This window comes from Podarcis cretensis, assembly GCF_951804945.1.
Source record: "Podarcis cretensis genome assembly, chromosome: 3".
Lineage (NCBI taxonomy): Eukaryota > Metazoa > Chordata > Lepidosauria > Squamata > Lacertidae > Podarcis > Podarcis cretensis.
In genome coordinates, this window is record NC_137172.1 from 120,891,474 (window position 1) to 120,908,468 (window position 16,995).

Sequence of the window (16,995 nt, forward strand, 5' to 3'; positions counted from 1 at the left end):
GTACCACTGTACTATCTAGGAGTGTAAATACAGAGAAAAGATGGTTGTTTTATTCTAAGCCAGAAGCAGAAAGTCACTGAACTAATTGACAGCATGGAGATGCCAGAAGCAAACCCAGTTGACGCATCTATTATGGCAGAGTTTTTAAAGAACCAGGAGGAAACAAAGCCATTGCCTGACATCAACAAATAAAGTTCAGAATCCGAATACATTGGAGCCACAGAAGTTAACATACCCAACTTCCTCAACCATTCCTCATAAGGCTTGGTTTCCAGACCCTTTATTGTCTTGGTCACAATTCACTGCACATCTACTTGGGAATACCATGCTTCAAGATATTTAAAAGTATATGTTAACATGGGAATACATGCAACCAGCTTTGTTGGTTGATCTCTATGCCCCAAGTGTCATAAGAACTCAGGGCCAAGCCAGGTTTTAAGTAAGAGATGCTCCAATGCTAGTTTCATGGGATTCGGCAGTATGGCAGGTAAAGGGGAACACTTCATGTTTGTGACAAAGCATGGACCAATTCCACCAGTAGGCTATTCAACTCAAATACCCTTGTTGAACAGGGGTGTTTAAAAAAGGCTTGCATTGCAAAACAGGTAGGATAAGCATGTTAGAATTCCTGCTCCGTGGTTGCAGTCATGGGATTGTTGTCTTTCACATGACAGTGTATGTTTTGACTCCACAAAGTGGGAAGTGATGGAGACAGGATGTTTGTGTTACTGTGTTCTGTGAAGTGGGACTATTGTCCTTTGCTCTTTCTCTTTGCTGTCTGATGCTAGAGAGAGAGGGAGCTATGTTGCAGTGCTCCGTGTGTGTTTATATGTAAATAAAGTAGATTAGCCAAAATGCTGAGTTGCTGAGGTCTGTTACACAAGCTGTGAAGACTCTGTGGATCCCTAAGTGTGCCAATGTCTGTTGGCATTGGTCACTGTAATGTTCAGGCTGAAGAAAGCTTTTGAAGCTCCCGAACGAACGACCAGGAGGGAAAGAATATGCCAGTCAGGCATGTGACTCGACCAGGGTCCTACTCGAGTGTAGGACGAGGTCCTGACAAAGCAATCCAGGAGCTTGTGAGTCTTAGAAACGTGGCAGAGCGCAGAGTTGGTAGGGCATGGGAGGTGTTGTAAGCCCAACAGCAGGAGTAAGGTCCAGGTCTTCTTGAGATGTTCCAGGGGGTGGCTGGAAGGTGAATCTCTGCAGGAGACTTGTGAAGAAGAGGAAGAGCTCCATTTTGGCAAGAGTCTCACCTACACATGCTCTCCGACCTGTAACGAATCACAGGGGGCAGAGAAACCAGGTTTATCAGTTGCTTAAAAACATCCCAAATACAGTGGTACCTCGGTTTAAGAACAGCCCTGTTTACGAACGATTTGCTTTACGAACTCCGCAAAACCAGAAGTAGTGTCCCGGTTTGCAAATGTTACCTCAGTCTAAGAACAGAATCTGAATGGTGGAAGGGCACCAGTGGCAGGAGGCCTCATTAGTGAAAGCGCACCTTGGTTTAAGAACGGTTTCGGTTTAAGAATGGACTTCTGAAACGGATTAAGTTCATAAACTGAGGTACCACTGTAGTTTAAAGCAGATTAAATTGCAGCAATAAAATAACAGCTAATGGTATCCATATTAAAAGAATTATGAACTCCCAATACGAGCCATCCTGCAATGCTGAAAACTGGGGGGAAGAGGAATCTTTTTCACCCTGAGGGCCACATTCCCTGGTGAGCAACATTGCAGGGGCCACACCCCAATGGTGGCCAGATCTGGTGGCAGAAATGGCCACAGCAACTGATGTGATCCTTACCTTTGCACAGTATTCTACATTCCAGGCATGTAAAAATCCCATTGACTAAGCACACATTATGTAGAAACACACAAAAGCAAAAAAAAAAAAAAAAAAAAAAAGAAGAAGAAGAAGAAGAAGGAAAAAAAAAGTTACCTGCAGAGAAAGGCATGAAAGCATCTCTCTTTACAAATTTTCCTTCAGAATTAAGAAAATGCTCAGGATAGAATTTATGTGGTTTCTCCCATTGAGATTCATCATGCAGCACAGAGGACAGCAACGGTATGATATGAGTCCCCTGCAAAAGCAAAGCGAGAGTTATTTTAAAATAAAGCATATGCCTCTAGTCCAATAAATATTGAGTGCTGTAGAAAAGAGATTTGAATTCATATGAGAAATGTCTTTAGTTTGAAAAACTTTAACATATAAGTCATGATCTTCCACCAGATATGGTTTGTTTTCCAACCTTGTGCTCCTTCCCACTGAGATCTGTTTAATGGGTTGAAGTTGATGCCTGACAGCTTCCAAAGGGTAGATTGCATGCTTACGGTGCAATCCTATACAAGTCTGAGCAGATGTCACCCACACTGAAGTCCAAGGGGCTTACTCCCAGGAAAGCCTTAAAATGTATTGTAACTAGTGGGCAGCAGTTCAGTGAAATGGATCACCTTTGGAATGAAGTAGCCATTGAGGGTAACATCTGTAGTTGTGGCATGTGGCAGGTTGGTTGGGACAATATCAGCAAATCTCTGGATCTCATGGACCACGGCATCTGTATAAGGCATTTTTGTTCGGTGTTCAATCCTTGGCTGAGAAGATCCAACAACCTTTGCAATTTCTTCTTGGACCTTTGCTGGGGGAAATTAAAAGAAAAGCATTAATTTTTCTGCCAAGATTATCTCCTTGACCTTGGTCTCTTAAGATATTAATACTTGAAGCATAAAACTGCCATAAACTGGTTCTCCAATTCCCTAGGCTTGCAAATTTAATCTCTAGGCCAAGGTATTTTAAAACAGGACAAACAAACATTTTTGCCAATAACCTGATAAACTGATGGAGAGAAATTCATCCAGGATGATTATTGAAATATTACTGCTGGGAATATCTTGAGGTGGTATCTTTTACATATAAAGGCAAGACAAATTTTGGAGAAAATATGGGGAAAAGTTAGTTGGAGAAAGAACATTTGGACAGAAAGCTGGACAGGAAGAGGACGATTCAACAGAGGTGGAGGTGAAAGAGAAATAAATATGGAACAGGATGGCTTTGAAAATTCTAACTTGGAATGTAAATAGGCTAAATAATAAGACTAAAGGGAATAAAATTGAACATGTTGTAAAGAAGTTAAACTTGGATAAATAAAACTTAAATAAAAGGTTGGGGAAGAACTTTGTACCTTCTGATATAACAAAAAAGAGAGGAGTTGTAATGTGTATAAAACCAGATTTGGACCCAAAACAATTATTCAAAGATGAACAAGGAAGAATATTGATAATGGGAAAATACACCCGATTTTCATTAGGGGCTAGAAGAAATATTATTTGAACATTTGAATGAAAAGGTGATTTTGATGGGTGATATGAATGGTGTAGCCTCCCTAGATTGGGACAGGAGTATAAGAAAAAATGAAACAAAAGAAGGCAAGCTACTGAATGCCTTTTTTTAGGATGACTGACAATTTAAGTTTAATTGACATTTGGAGAGAAAAACACCCACAGTACATTTTATTTGACTGCAAATTATTCTGCAAGCTGGAAAAAACTCTGTATGGACTTCTAAAGATTTTTATACTAAGGTAAAGAGGGCAGAAATCAAGAACATTACGAGACTACAACTCTTTAACAGTGGAATTAAGAACAGAGACAAGTTTCCCGATGAGATGGAGAGTAAATGAAAAATTAGTAAATTATAAAATTTATTAAATCAAGAAATATTAGAAAAGGGGGCAAAAAATTAAAGGATTATTTTGAAATTAATTTAAATAATAATAATAATAATAATAATAATAATAATAATAATAATAATAATATTTTATTATTTATACCCCGCCCATCTGGCTGGGCCTCCCCAGCCACTCTGGGCGGCTTCCATAGAAAGCAAAAATACAGTAAAATATCACATGTTAAAAACTTCCCTGAACAGGGCTGCCTTAAGATGTCTTCTGAATGTCAGGTAGTTGTTTATCGCTTTGACATCTGCTGGAAGGGCGTTCCACAGGTCGGGCGCCACTACCGAGAAGGCCCTCTGCCTGGTTCCCTGTAGCTTTGCTTCTCGCAATGAGGGAACCGCCAGAAGGCCCTCGGCGCTGGACCTCAGCGTCCGGGCAGAATGATGGGGGTGGAGACGCTCCTTCAGGTATACTAGACCGAGGCCGTTTAGGGCTTTAAAGGTCAGCACCAACACTTTGAATTGTGCTCGGAAACGTACTGGGAGCCAATGTAGGTCTTTCAAGACCGGTGTTATATGGTCTCAGCGGCCGCCCCCAGTCACCAGTCTAGCTGCCGCATTCTGGATTAGTTGTAGTTTCCGGGTCACCTTCAAAGGTAGCCCCACGTAGAGTGCATTGCAGTAGTCCAAGCGGGAGATAACCAGAGCATGCACCACTCTGGTGAGACAGTCCGCAGACAGATAGGGTCTCAGCCTACATACCAGATGGAGCTGGTATACAGCTGCCCTGGACACAGATTTGACCTGTGCCTCCATGGACAGCTGTGAGTCCAAAATGACTCCCAGGCTGCGCACCTGGCAAGAGCAGGGCCCTCAGGCACTCACTCAGGGGAGTCCTCCTGGGCAGCAGGCAGCAAGCACCAAGCAGTCCTTTTGAGGCTTCAGGCCCCGCCCCAGGCCAGATGGTAAGTGGCAAGAGCAGGGCCCTCAAGCACTCACTCAGGGGACAGGGGAGTCCTCCTGGGCAGCAGGCAGCAAGCACCAAGCAGTACTTGTGAGGCTTCAGGCCCCGCCCCAGGCCAGATGGTAAGTGGCAAGAGATAGATTTAAAGGTGGTATGGGATGTGAGTAAAGTGGTAATGTAGGGGTGGTTTTTTTTTACATAGCAAAGCGCATACCAAACAAATATAAGAGAGCAGAAAAAAACAAGAAATGTTACAAGAAATAAAAGGGAAAGGGAAACAATTAATAAATTTCCCTTGAAAAGAGATAGTGAAACAGCATGTCAAGATGTTGCAAATGCAATATTCAATGATAATAAACCAAGAAATAGAGTGGAAAAGTGTTTTAAATATTTAAAACAGAAACACTAAAAACAGAAACCTGTTGGAGACGAAAACACCACTATGACTTTCACCTTTGGAGAATTTAAAGTAAAATAATTTAAGGTTTTATCAGAGAAGTTAACAACATAGTTACAATATCATCATTTGAATGAAGTATTTAAAAAGGATATGAAGTGGCAGCGTTAGGGAACAAGCATCAGAACTGGAAAGAGACCTATTAAACTGTAATGTTAAAGTGATATCTAAAATGTATAAGATGTTATTAGAATGGGAGAGAAAGGATGAACAAGTGAAATCTTCAAGGATACACTGGGCAATAGATATTGTTAATAATATAAAAACGGATGTATGGGAAAGTTTATCAAAGGTGGATATAAAATTTGGAGCAATTTATAGTTTAAGAGAAAACTATATGAAAATGTTATATAGATGGTAAAGGGACCCCTGACCATTAGTTCCAGTCGGGGACGACTCTGGGGTTGTGGTGCTTATCTCGCTTTATTGGCCAAGGGAGCCGGTGTACAGCTTCCGGGTCATGTGGCCAGCAGGACTAAGCCGCTTCTGGCAAACCAGAGCAGTGCACGGAAACGCCGTTTACCTTCCCGCCGGAGCGGTACCTATTTATCTACTTGCAATTTGACGTGCTTTCAAACTGCTAGGTTGGCAGGAGCAGGGACTGAACAACGGGAGCTCACCCCATCGCGGGGATTCGAACCGCCGACTTTCTGATCAGCAAGCCCTAGGCTCTGTGGTTTAACCCACAGCACCACCCGCGTCCCATATAGATGGGACCTAACACCTAATAGATTGGCTAAAATGTATAAACCCAAACTGAATATGTGCTGGAAATGTAAAGACAAAGAAGGTAGACTTTTTTATATGTGGTGTTCTACTAATAAAGTTAAAGCTTACTGGGAAATGATATATAATGAACTGAAAAAGATATTTAAGATGTTTAAAAAAACATTAGCTTTTCTTTCGGGAAGTTTGGAATCGGAACTACCTAAAAAGGAATGAAAGGAATGGAAATGGTTTATAGAGTATTTACAAACAAACTGTAAACATACTAAGACATTGGGAGGATTAATGTAAAAACCTTCTGTTTCAATATACATATGGGATATATACGGAAATATATATCTAAATGATGTAGGAAGATGAAATGAAATGTAAAAACCACAGAAAGGGAGAAGGGTGTCCAGATTGAAATTTTAAATTTAGGATTGAATAATTGTTGTGACACACACACACACACACACACACACACACACACACACACACACACTTTCTAATAGTTACATATAACTGGAATTAAGATATCTCAGATTAATTGGTGCCAAGCCGATGAAAAGCACTCACTCTGAATTTCAGGATATTTCATCATTAGTAACAGTCCCCAGCACAGTGTGGTAGAAGTTGTCTCCGTGCCAGCACCAAATAAGTCGGCCACAACAGTTTTTAAGTTTTCGTTGTGGAAATATGCATTCATCTTGTTCTTCTCCTCCTCCTGGGTTGCAAAGAGTATGAACTGGTTAAAATGAATGGAGTGAGAAAATTTCAAGTGCAAAGATAAAGATGAAAACCTGACAGGACCCATCATTGCACATCAACACAATCGCTAAGTAGTGAGAGATTCCAGGTCTTCCAGACTATGCCATCATGATAATATAGGGTTTATTTACACATGTATACAACCCAAGCCTAAGATGGAGGGGCTCAGCATCAACACCCCAAAACATCTAGCTTCTCCATAGTCACAGCTGTTGTTCTCCATCTACCAGCTAAGAGAGGAGGTTGGGGAGGCTTGGCAATCCAGCTCCTTCTTCTCTGATGCTAATCGTGGTGCTTAACTGCTCAGCCAGTGCTTAACCTGCAAGAGTATTATATGACTGCATACATGGAAGGCAGCATTTCTGGTGAACACTTGTGGAGATATGAAATCAAGGTCAACATAAAGTGTTGTTTTCTGCTGACATATATGGTTCTGAGTTGAACATCTTTAATGTATTTACTCATTGTCTAAAATGGAAAAATTACACAGAAATACCACATATTCATCTGGAACTGTTTCATTAAACTGAGATAGACAATGTGGTGCCCTTCATATTTTGGAGATTGCTATTCCCCTCAGCCACACTTTCCAACACGAAGAGTAACACCAACAGAGTTTCTGGTTGTAATAGCAGCCTGTCCCGCTGGGAGTCAGAGGGGAGTGAAGGGAGGAAGGAGAAAAGGGAAGAATCTTAACTGTGGTGGTTAAGAGGGAGGAGGATAAATTCCTGGCCTATTGCCAAAGAGCAAATGCTTCCCTACTGTGGAGTAACCTGCCTCACATAAGCAGCATACACACTGAAATACCACATATTCATCTGGAAATGTTTCATTAAATTGCGATACACAATGTAGTGCCCTCCATATTTTGGAGATTGCAACTCACTTCTGCCACACTTTCCAACAGGAAGAGTACCACCAATAGTTCTTAACCCGAGGTACTATTTCTGGGTTAGCAGAGTCTGTAACCTGAGCGTCTGAAACCTGAAGCATCTTTAACCCAAGGTACCACTGTATAGTTAAAGCTATCACCATTAGTGATGTATGGAAGTGAAAGCTGGACCATAAAGAAGGCTGATGGCCAAAGAATTGATGCTTTTGAATTATGGTGATGGAAGAGACTCTTGAGAGTCCCATGGACTTTAAGAAGATCAAACCTATCCATTCTTAAGGAAATCAGCCCTGAGTGCTCACTAGAAGGACAGATAGTGAAGCTGAGGTTCCAATACTTTGGCTGCATCATGAGAAGACTCCCTGGAAAAGACCCTGATTTGGGAAAGAGTGAGGGCACAAGGAGAAGGGGACGACAGAGGACAAGATGGTTGGACAGTGTTTTCGAAGCTACGAACATGAGTCTGACCAAACTGCGGGAGGCAGTGGAAGACAGGAGTGCCTGGCGTGCTCTGGTCCATGGGGTCACAGAGAGTCGGACACGACTAAACGACTAAACACCACCACCAACAACAACAACAAGCGCAGTGCATGGGCCAATGTTTTTTCCTTGCTCCGATATGCCTCTCCACCCACAAAGTTTCCTATCTCTTCCGGTGTGAAGAATGCCTTCTTCTGAGTACACGAGGCATTTTCCCATCCCCCTTGTATCAAAAGGGAGTCAGGCAACCATTACCTCTCATCACTGCATAATTATCTCTCTTTGCAGAAGCATCAGCAGCCAATGGTCTATCTGCCATAATTCCACCCCTGTAAACTCATACACCCCAACTGTCATGTTTTCTTGATCAGGGATGCTGTTGAGCATGCAACCTTTGCCCCTGCAGAGGCATCTTCTGTAAGACATTAACAATGGCTGACTATTGGGAAAGGGGAGGAAATATGCCAGGTTGGTCCCTTCTGAAGTGAGACTTCCTGACTATTCCTTATACATTCACTTACAAATATGCCCTTAAAAAAATGAATTGAAAATGTCAACGTTTATTTTGGGCCAACTTAAAAGACTCCATTACCTCTTGCTGTTGGATAAGAAATGAGTCAATAAAGCTCCTCTGGTCATTTTCATCCAGATCTCTGAGGTGTTTTATGAAGGTGGCATTTATGAAGGCAAACAGTTCATCTCTGTTTTGAATGATAGTCTTACGAGCCCCCAATAGAAAACCAAGAGCAGGAAACATGTTATACAGCTGAAATTATAAAAATGTGAAAAAAGAAAGAAACATTAAGAAAGGCCAGTACAGTTCTCTCAGCTGGCTCTCTCAAAGCATGGTTGCCCAAATACAAACAAAGCTCTTGAATGGCATTTGGAATGGGGGATGGGGTAACTCAGCATAGCATAATTTACGTGCAACCCCAGAATAATAGGCTATGAAGGGTCTCCTCTGGAGGTTCGCCTTCAGAGAGGGAGATCTGCCCTTGGAGGCCCCTTCTGAGCCATCATGGAACCGACTATCACTTGTTCTTCCTTGTCCTTGGAGCCCCGATGGCAGTGAGGCCAGAAAGCGTGTGTGCAAAAGATACGTTATTATAGTTACGGGATGAATGTACCGTGTGAGTTTTCTAAATATTTTGAATTAGCACCAGGTTTCTCAAGATATGAATATTCTATGTTTTGTAGTGAACCCTGAACAATATACAATAAACAGGTTGCCCTGCCCACTTTGCATACAATGTCATTACAATCAACTGTTTGTTTTATTGGAAAAGAATAGATTACCAGGACTGAAGAGCTTCCGAAAAGCCGGACATTTTCACTGACCAACTTCAGAAGTCTTATGTATGTGGGATCTTCATAATCAAATCGCTTGTCTAGTAGTATGGCCACTATAATATTGGCAACAGCTGCATTCATAATTGTGGTGGTCTCAAATGGGTTTCCTAGAAATAATTATGACAGTTAAGCAAAAATATTCTTTTTAAAATGTGGGATGTAAAACACATAGGAGTCGAGTACAACATTCCTAGAATGGACATGCTAGTGGATGCTTTCTACCAGCCAGGAGAAAACTTTGTGTTTCCTCTGCAAACTTCCTCTGCATGTGACTAGATGTGGGTGTGGCCTAATCTGGGTTAGGGGAGCACACCTCCTTCTTTGCTGCTGCTGGGATAGTTCCACATGTATATATACTTTTGTAACCTAAGTCTGCCTTGAGGGATCCATCCATCCATGAACTGAATGAATGTGAGTAAACTACTTTTCTATTGACTTTAATAAGATTGTCGTTTCTATTCTTTTTTAAGAGGGAAAAGAAGGGATCTTACCAGGAAACTTATATAGAGAAGCTCAGACGAGCCTGCAACAAGCAAACCACTATGCGTTTAAACTCTGCTAAGATATAGAACTTGCTAACGCAAGTTAGGGAGGATATAATTAAACAATATATCCTCTCCTGCCTCCCTGAACATCTCCACAGAAATTCAAAGTATGGAAAGAGCATTGTTTTTAAGTCTGTTCATGTTGTCTTAAGTCCCCACTGGCAGCTTACCTATGAGTAGACCTCATTTATAAAAGAAACTGATCCTAAGTGCTGCTGGATGTGGCCATAGCTAGGCTAAGACCTGCTTGGGAGTCACAGGAGTTATTGCAGTACAATCTGCACATTACAGGAACAGAACAATAGTTAGTAAAACCTTGGGATCTGTGCTTCTGGAAGTTAGGAATATGTAACACAATAGTCTTGGCACCTTTAAACAACAGTTGTGTAGCTATTCACCAGAGGAAAACACCAACCCACCTTCGTAAGATTCAAATTTCTTTATCAGGACACTGCATTCCTCAACAATTCTGTCCTCTATGGTCTTCTTTCCCATTCCATAGTCCCGCAATGTGCTTAAAGCAAACCGCCGCATTACTTTCCAGTTTTCACTATTAGACAGAGTTAAACCTGAAGAGACAGGAAGAAAGGTTTCATGTTTGCATGGCCATTGAATCAATAAATTATGTTCTGCATTTCTTCCATGGAACTGAGAATGGATCCCAGCTGTTCTCCCATTCAGACTCAGACTTCTGAGCTTTGACAAAGTAGCTGGCAGATGTGTCATCAGACCATGACCTGAGAACACATTGATCAATATTTTCCATTATAAAGTGTAGGGTAGAGTAGAGGGTGGTTTGTACATGTTAGGCATCACAGCAGAACTCAGCTTGTTATTTGTATTCCATGGGCAGACATTATGCCTCCTTCATTTTTCCTCTCTGTTTGGGCTGGGCTAGAAAATGGTGTGTGGCATTACTTTTCCATGTGACAATCATTCACAATTGAATTGTGACAACTATTACATTCTCCTGCTCCATTCTCCCCCAGCTCTACAATATGACTGTTGGGAAGAAGGTGGGAATGGGAGAGGTTTCCTTTAACTGGTCTCCATTTTTGTTTCTTCAACAGAGCCCCACTGAGCCACTGAAAGTCAAGATCAAAAAGGCTGGCCTGGTCTACTCTTTTTAACATTTTAGCTTGATCTGCAGAAATCCACATTTGACATTTTTTGTGACACATTCTCAGCCTAATGCCTGCAGATACTCTGTCAATGTCAAAGGCACTGAGGTTGGTTGAAAAAGTCACAAGGATTTCCCTCACAGGAAACAATGGATGTTGTTGACTTGCTTTGCAAACACTCATCTTACAAACCATTTCTTGGGAACAGATTGTGTTCACCTGGTGGGACCAGTGTGTGTCTGCAAGCATTACCAGTTCCAATAGAAAGGGAGGGTCCTCACCAAAGCCTTGTGCAAACTCTTGAAACATTGGAACGATGGGCCTGTCAGCAAATGCGTCCGCCTGATTAACCAGAGCCTCCTTTACTGTCTCATATCCTGTCAACACCACAGTTTTCTGGGGTCCCATTTGGATGCTGAAGACAGGGCCATATTGCTTTGACAACTGGAATTCAACAGAAGAAAAAGTGAGAAAGAGAGTTCTTTTTTTTTTTAATTAATATTTGATTAGGTTTCCTCAAGAAAAAAGACCACCAAGATAAAAAAAAGTACACATCAAAGACAAAAAAAGAAAAATTACAACAATCAAAAATCAAAATTCCACACAAAAAACAGAAGGATAAGAAAAATAAAAAAAATAAAAATCTCTCCTTTCAAATTCTCAGCATTCTTTTACTTATTTTCCTGACTTCCTCTCACCTCCCTCCTTGTATTCCATTTTAAAGTTAATCCAGCAAATTCATAGCCACTTGTCTTACCCTTAAATATATGTCCCCATGTAATATTTACCTCATATTTTCGTTTATAATCATACCATTCTTACAAAATCTTATTTCCCCTTATTACTCAAACCACTTCATTTTATCTTACGTTAATTTCATTAATTTTATCTTGTCCTCAGATCTTTAAAATTCTTAGATTTAAACCATTACTAAAGCCAATTACTTCCTTTCCAGCATCTCTTAATATTTCATTAGAATTACACTAATTCCATAAATATGAATTTATTACAAAATCATTTCTCATTTTTAGTTTCTCCAACGTCCCTTTTCCTGGTTCTGGATAATGTCAGTCCTTAAGTCTTTAACCCTTGTCAGTCCGGTGTTCTAATGTCTGAGGCTCTCAAGTCACTTCCAGGCCCCCTCTGCGAGTTTTCTTGTTTCTGTTTGTAGTTACATAGATCCTTGTTCCCTGTTGTAATCTTTTGCATTTTCTTCTCTTTCTCTTTGGGGAGCCAATCTCTGGAGGACTCTATGTAGTAAAATTCTTCATTTCCTTTTATCCAATTGTCCCATTCCCCAGTGTTGCACTCCCCAATATTTAGTTTGTAATCCAAAGGGTAATCATTCCAAAGATAATCTTCCACTTGTTTCACAATCCCACCAAAGGTAATAACTCTCTTAAGTCCACAATTTAACCAGTGTCCTGCGAATTCCATCTCCCAATGTTGCGGCTTCTGATCCTGTAAAACTTGAAGACTCTGTGTCTTATGAGATACATTCATAACCTCATGCACTTGCCCTAAGTCAATATCCTGGGTAGATTGTTGTGCAGTTTCTGTAACTGTACATTCCATTGGCACCTCCTTGTTAACTGCAGCTAAAATGTAGGCCGTCTCTTGATTCATAAGAGACACTTTCTCATCCATCTGTTGCAGCACATCATATATTTTGTCCAGGGCTGATAAAACTTCCTCTCTCATCATTCTGTCAAGGTCAGAAAGCTGGTCCCACGGTCTGATTTTCCCAGCTGCTATGTTCTCTTTATAGAATAAAACAAAAGCACTGGCAGACCTCCTCTAGGGGGATAGTTACTTTTTAGCATCCATTTTTACAGTGTATCCAACAAGGGAAAGTAAAAGTTACTTTCAATTTTCAGATTTTTTGTTTCCTTTCAATCTAAAGCAAACAGGCAGAAGGCAGCATTGGACTTATTTTTCCTTCCAATTCTATCTGTCAGTTTTCTTATATTCCTATTATAGGCACCACCGACAGTTTCTTTCCTTTCATTCCGTCCCCAGGTTAGGAACAGTGAAGACTTATTTTCTTAAATTACTCTCTGCAGGATTTGCAAAGTCACGATTTGTTTCCCCCCTATCCTCCTGCCGTCTAGGGGGATTTGGTAGTTAAAAGAGCAGGAAATTCCAGGCTGTCAATTTACGGCTTTTAGCTTATAAAGTCTTTGCTTTGATCTTTCTACAAAGAGCAGGAGGCGGACTTCCTATTCACACCTTCCCGTCTCGGCTCTAATTCAAAGGTATAATTTGATCCACAAGTTTCAATTGTCCTACTCACGGGTTGTTGTTTGAAGTCCAAATTGGCATAGGAAAAAGGACAGCGCTCTCCGACTCTGGCTGTGCAGCTTCACTCCACAGAAGTAGCGATTGACTCTCAGCACCACGCCAACCCCCGTCTCACTCCGGAGCCCTTTGTAGAGCTCCTTTGCCAAACAGAGGGGCGCAAACGGTGCCCGCCGAGTCGAGTCCCACGGTCGCAGGCTTCTTCTGCCTGCAATTTTCGAAAGGGTCCCCGCTTCGCTGCAGCGGTAAGACCCGGTTTCTGTGGAGCTGTCTCCCTCTAAATCAGGGAGAATCCGCCATTGTCGGAGGCGCCGCCTCCGGAAGTCCCCGAGAAAGAGAGTTCTGGTATACCCAAAGAATATATTAATGTAAATCATCTCTGACAGAACCAAGACTGCATTAGCTTGCACATTTACCTAAGAGAAAAGGCCATTCCACAGAATCTAGTAGCAAAGTTTGACCGTTAGACTAGTATCAGTTTTCCCCCAATAACTACTATTGGGCTAGTCATACTTCTCTGAAGTCTCTCAGCCTCACTCACCTCACAGAGTGTTTGTTGTGGGGAAGGAGGGGAAAGGAGATTGTGAGCCTCTTTGAAACTCCTTAGGGTAATGGTAAAGCAGGATATCAAATCCAAAATACAAACTACTATAGAAGTTGGTAGAAATTACTTCCATGTCATTGTGCCTTGGACCGAGCTGAAAACATACGACTTAAGAATAGTAATTTTGTGGAATGAATTCCCTTTTTGTATCTTTGCAAATCACCATGCAAAACAGAATCCAAATAACATAATGATAAATTAAAAGAGCACTGTCTATGCCACAATGGTCTTCAAGACATTTGCTACTAATAGCTGTAGCAGCAACAGTTGCTGGACTCATGATACAGCAGCTCAGCCCTTTCATCCAGTTCAGTAGACTCCACCATGGGAGCAGGGCCGGGGCGGGAGAGTGCTGGAATTCTGGAATTCCAATGTGTTACCTCTGAGGATGTGGACAGGCTGCTTGGACGAGTGAAACTGACCACCTGTCTCCTTCATCCTTGCCCATCCTGGCTCATAAAAGCTCTGTGGGGTGGTGAATGCTTCCCTCTGTTAAAGAGCCTTCCCAGACCCACTGAAAGTGGTGGTTATAAAACTGCTTATTAAAAAATAAATATTTGAACCCAGCCAATATGGCCAACTATCACTCAGTCTCAAATCTTCCATTCTTGGGCAAGGTGGTTGCTGAACAGCTCCAAGCACGCCTGGAGGATGCAGCCCACTTGGATCCCTTCCAATCGGGATTCTGGCCTCATCATGAGACTGAAACTGCCGTGGTCGTGCTGGTTAATATCTCTGTTAGGCTAGGGACAAAGGTGAAAGCTGTTTCCTAGTTCTGCTGGATCTCTCAGCAGCTTTTGATACCATTGACCATAACATCCTTCTGGACTGTCTAGAGGGGCTGAGAGCTGTGGGCACTGTTATGCAGTGGTTTTGCTCCTTCCTTCTGGACTGTGTCCAGAAAGTGGTGTTTGGGGATAAGTGTTCAGACCCCTGGGCTTTCACCTCTCACCAAAGGGTTCTGTCCTCCCCCCCCCCCCATGCTTTTTAACATCTATATGAAGCCTCTGTGAGGGATCTTCAGGGGGTTTGGGCAGGGTGTTCATCAGTATGTGGATGATAACCTGCTCTACCTCTCTTTTAAATCAGATCCAGTGAAAGCGTTGAAGGTCCTGTGTGAATGTTGGGAGGTGGTTGGATGGCAGGTGACAGATTGAGGTTGAGGTTGAATCCTGACAAAACAGAAGTACTGTTTTGGGGAGACAGGGGGCAGGCAGGTGTGTGGGAGTCTCTGGTCCTGAATGGGGCAGCTGTGGCCCTGAAGGACCAGGAGTGCAGCATGGGAGTCATTTTGGACTCACAGCTGTCCATGGGGGCGCAACTCAATTCTCTGTCCGGGGCAGCTATCTACCAGCTCCATCTGGTATGCAGGCTGAGACCCTACCTGCCTGCAGACTGTCTCACCAGAGTGGTGCATGCTCTGATTATCTCCCTACTGCAACACGCTGTACGTGGGGCTACTTTTGAAGGTGACCCAGAAACTGCAACTGCTAGACTGGTGACTATAAGACCATATAACACCAGTTCTGAAAGACCTAGATTGGCTTCCCAGTACGTTTCTGAGCACAATTCAAAGTGTTGGTGCTGACATGTAAAGCACTAAACGTCCTCAGCCCAGTATACCTAAAGGAATGTCTCCACCCCCATCATCCAAGGTCCATGGCCGAGGGACTTCTGCCAGTTCCCTCACTGCGAGAAATGAGGTTACAGGGAAACATACAGAGGGTGTTCTCGGTAGTGGCACCTGCCCTGTGGAACACCCTCCCATCAGATGTCAAGGTAATAAACAACTATCTGACTTTTAGAAGACACACCTGAAGGCAGTCCTTTTTAGGGAAGTTTTCAATGTTTGATGCTTTATCGTGTTTTTAATTTGTTGGGAGCCGCCCAGAGTGCCCGGGGATACCCAGACAGATGGACGGGGTATAAATAATAAATTATTATTAACTTATTAGTATTGTTATTCAGTTGCAGCAGCACAAATATTTCCTAGGAATGCTCGGAAAACCAGAACAGAATAGTCAGTTATAAGGATGAATGTGATTATACCTTTAATGGCACCTCTCAAATCTAGAAAGATAGGCTGAAGGAGGACGTTGCAATTTTGCATCCTTGAAAATGGAGACAGAGTCAAACATGATTTGACACCAGACATCTTGTTCAAATTACCAGTTATAAATTGCAACTTGGTCCTATGACTATTTATTGGGAAAGCTAAGAGGAGGTTCTGTAGCACACAAAAGGAAGATGAGATTTATAGGGTTTAAAAGAACAAAATTATTATTATTATTATTATTATTATTATTATTATTATTATTATTATTACCCCTTTCTGCTGACTGGGCTGTCCCAGTACCCTTTAGCTTTTGCATGGGAAGAACCAGAAGCTTTACCTTTAACATGGTTCTGTAAGGCGTCTTCAGATCCATGATGTGGAGATTCCCAGTGAGAGGTAAAGGCCTTGGTCCTGGTGGAAGATTTTGGGAGCTCTTGTTCCAGAAAGTGCCCAGTTTCAAAACGAAGGAAATCAGAAGGATAAAGAGGAACAACGCTGGAATCGGCTCCGTCCAATCCATTTCGTTTCAGCAAGCAATTTGTTTTGCAATGGTTTTAATGAAAGCTACAGGGTAGTTTGGTCAAGGACAATGTCTTGCAACTGCAGTGAGCAACATATATATTGTGCTAGGTACTGTTTCGAGCAAATCATTAAACCATCCAGTAAATGTGTCCCGTTTTCTTCTCCTCGACTATTCAAAGCTGTACATTGGATTATTTGCTGTCAGAGCTGCCTCTAGGTCCCAGCTCACAGAGGACCAACGCTAGGGTGTAGTAATGTACAAAAGTCTTTATTGAAGTTCAGTTTCCATTTCAAAGCCACAGCGTGCAGCCCTACGTCTTAAACCCTAGATCGGCGAAGTCCCGTCTGAGTCTCCTCCCCTATGACACCAGTTTAAGATCCTAGCCCTGCTCCACCTTTTACGCTGCTCTCTCCTCCTCTGGGTCCTCCTGCCCGCTGGGGCATTCCGACGCTGAGTCGCTTAGCTCCTCCCCCTCCCTCCGGCGGGCTTTAGGACCTGGTTCCCAATCCTCATTCTCTGCTGTCCCGCGCTCCTGTACATTTGAACTTGCCTC

General features: G+C 42.2%; 1 protein-coding gene across 1 annotated transcript; it reads right to left on the reverse strand.

Moving 5' to 3' along the window:
- Positions 1-114: 114 nt before the first annotated feature.
- Positions 115-16,535, reverse strand: LOC307212498 (cytochrome P450 2K6-like). Its single transcript, XM_079969933.1, has 9 exons — positions 16,257-16,535; positions 11,243-11,405; positions 10,260-10,409; positions 9,242-9,402; positions 8,538-8,711; positions 6,382-6,529; positions 2,458-2,642; positions 1,946-2,087; positions 115-1,274 (listed from the first exon to the last, which is right to left on the reverse strand). The coding sequence occupies exons 1-9, from the start codon at positions 16,437-16,439 to the stop codon at positions 1,087-1,089; spliced, it is 1,494 nt and encodes a 497-aa protein (XP_079826059.1). The 5' UTR covers positions 16,440-16,535; the 3' UTR covers positions 115-1,086.
- Between the last annotated feature and the right edge of the window lie 460 nt (positions 16,536-16,995).

Bases quoted from the DNA above. Each gene is read 5' to 3' on its own strand.
- LOC307212498 (XM_079969933.1), bottom strand. From the start codon at position 16,439: ATGGATTGGACGGAGCCGATTCCAGCGTTGTTCCTCTTTATCCTTCTG. The intron at 8,712-9,241 runs GTAATCTATTCT...TTATAATTTCAG, and splicing joins TCGGAAGCTCTTCAGTCCTG to CTGTATAACATGTTTCCTGC. The intron at 2,643-6,381 runs GTGAGTGCTTTT...AATTTCCCCCAG, and splicing joins GAAATATCCTGAAATTCAGA to CAAAGGTCCAAGAAGAAATT.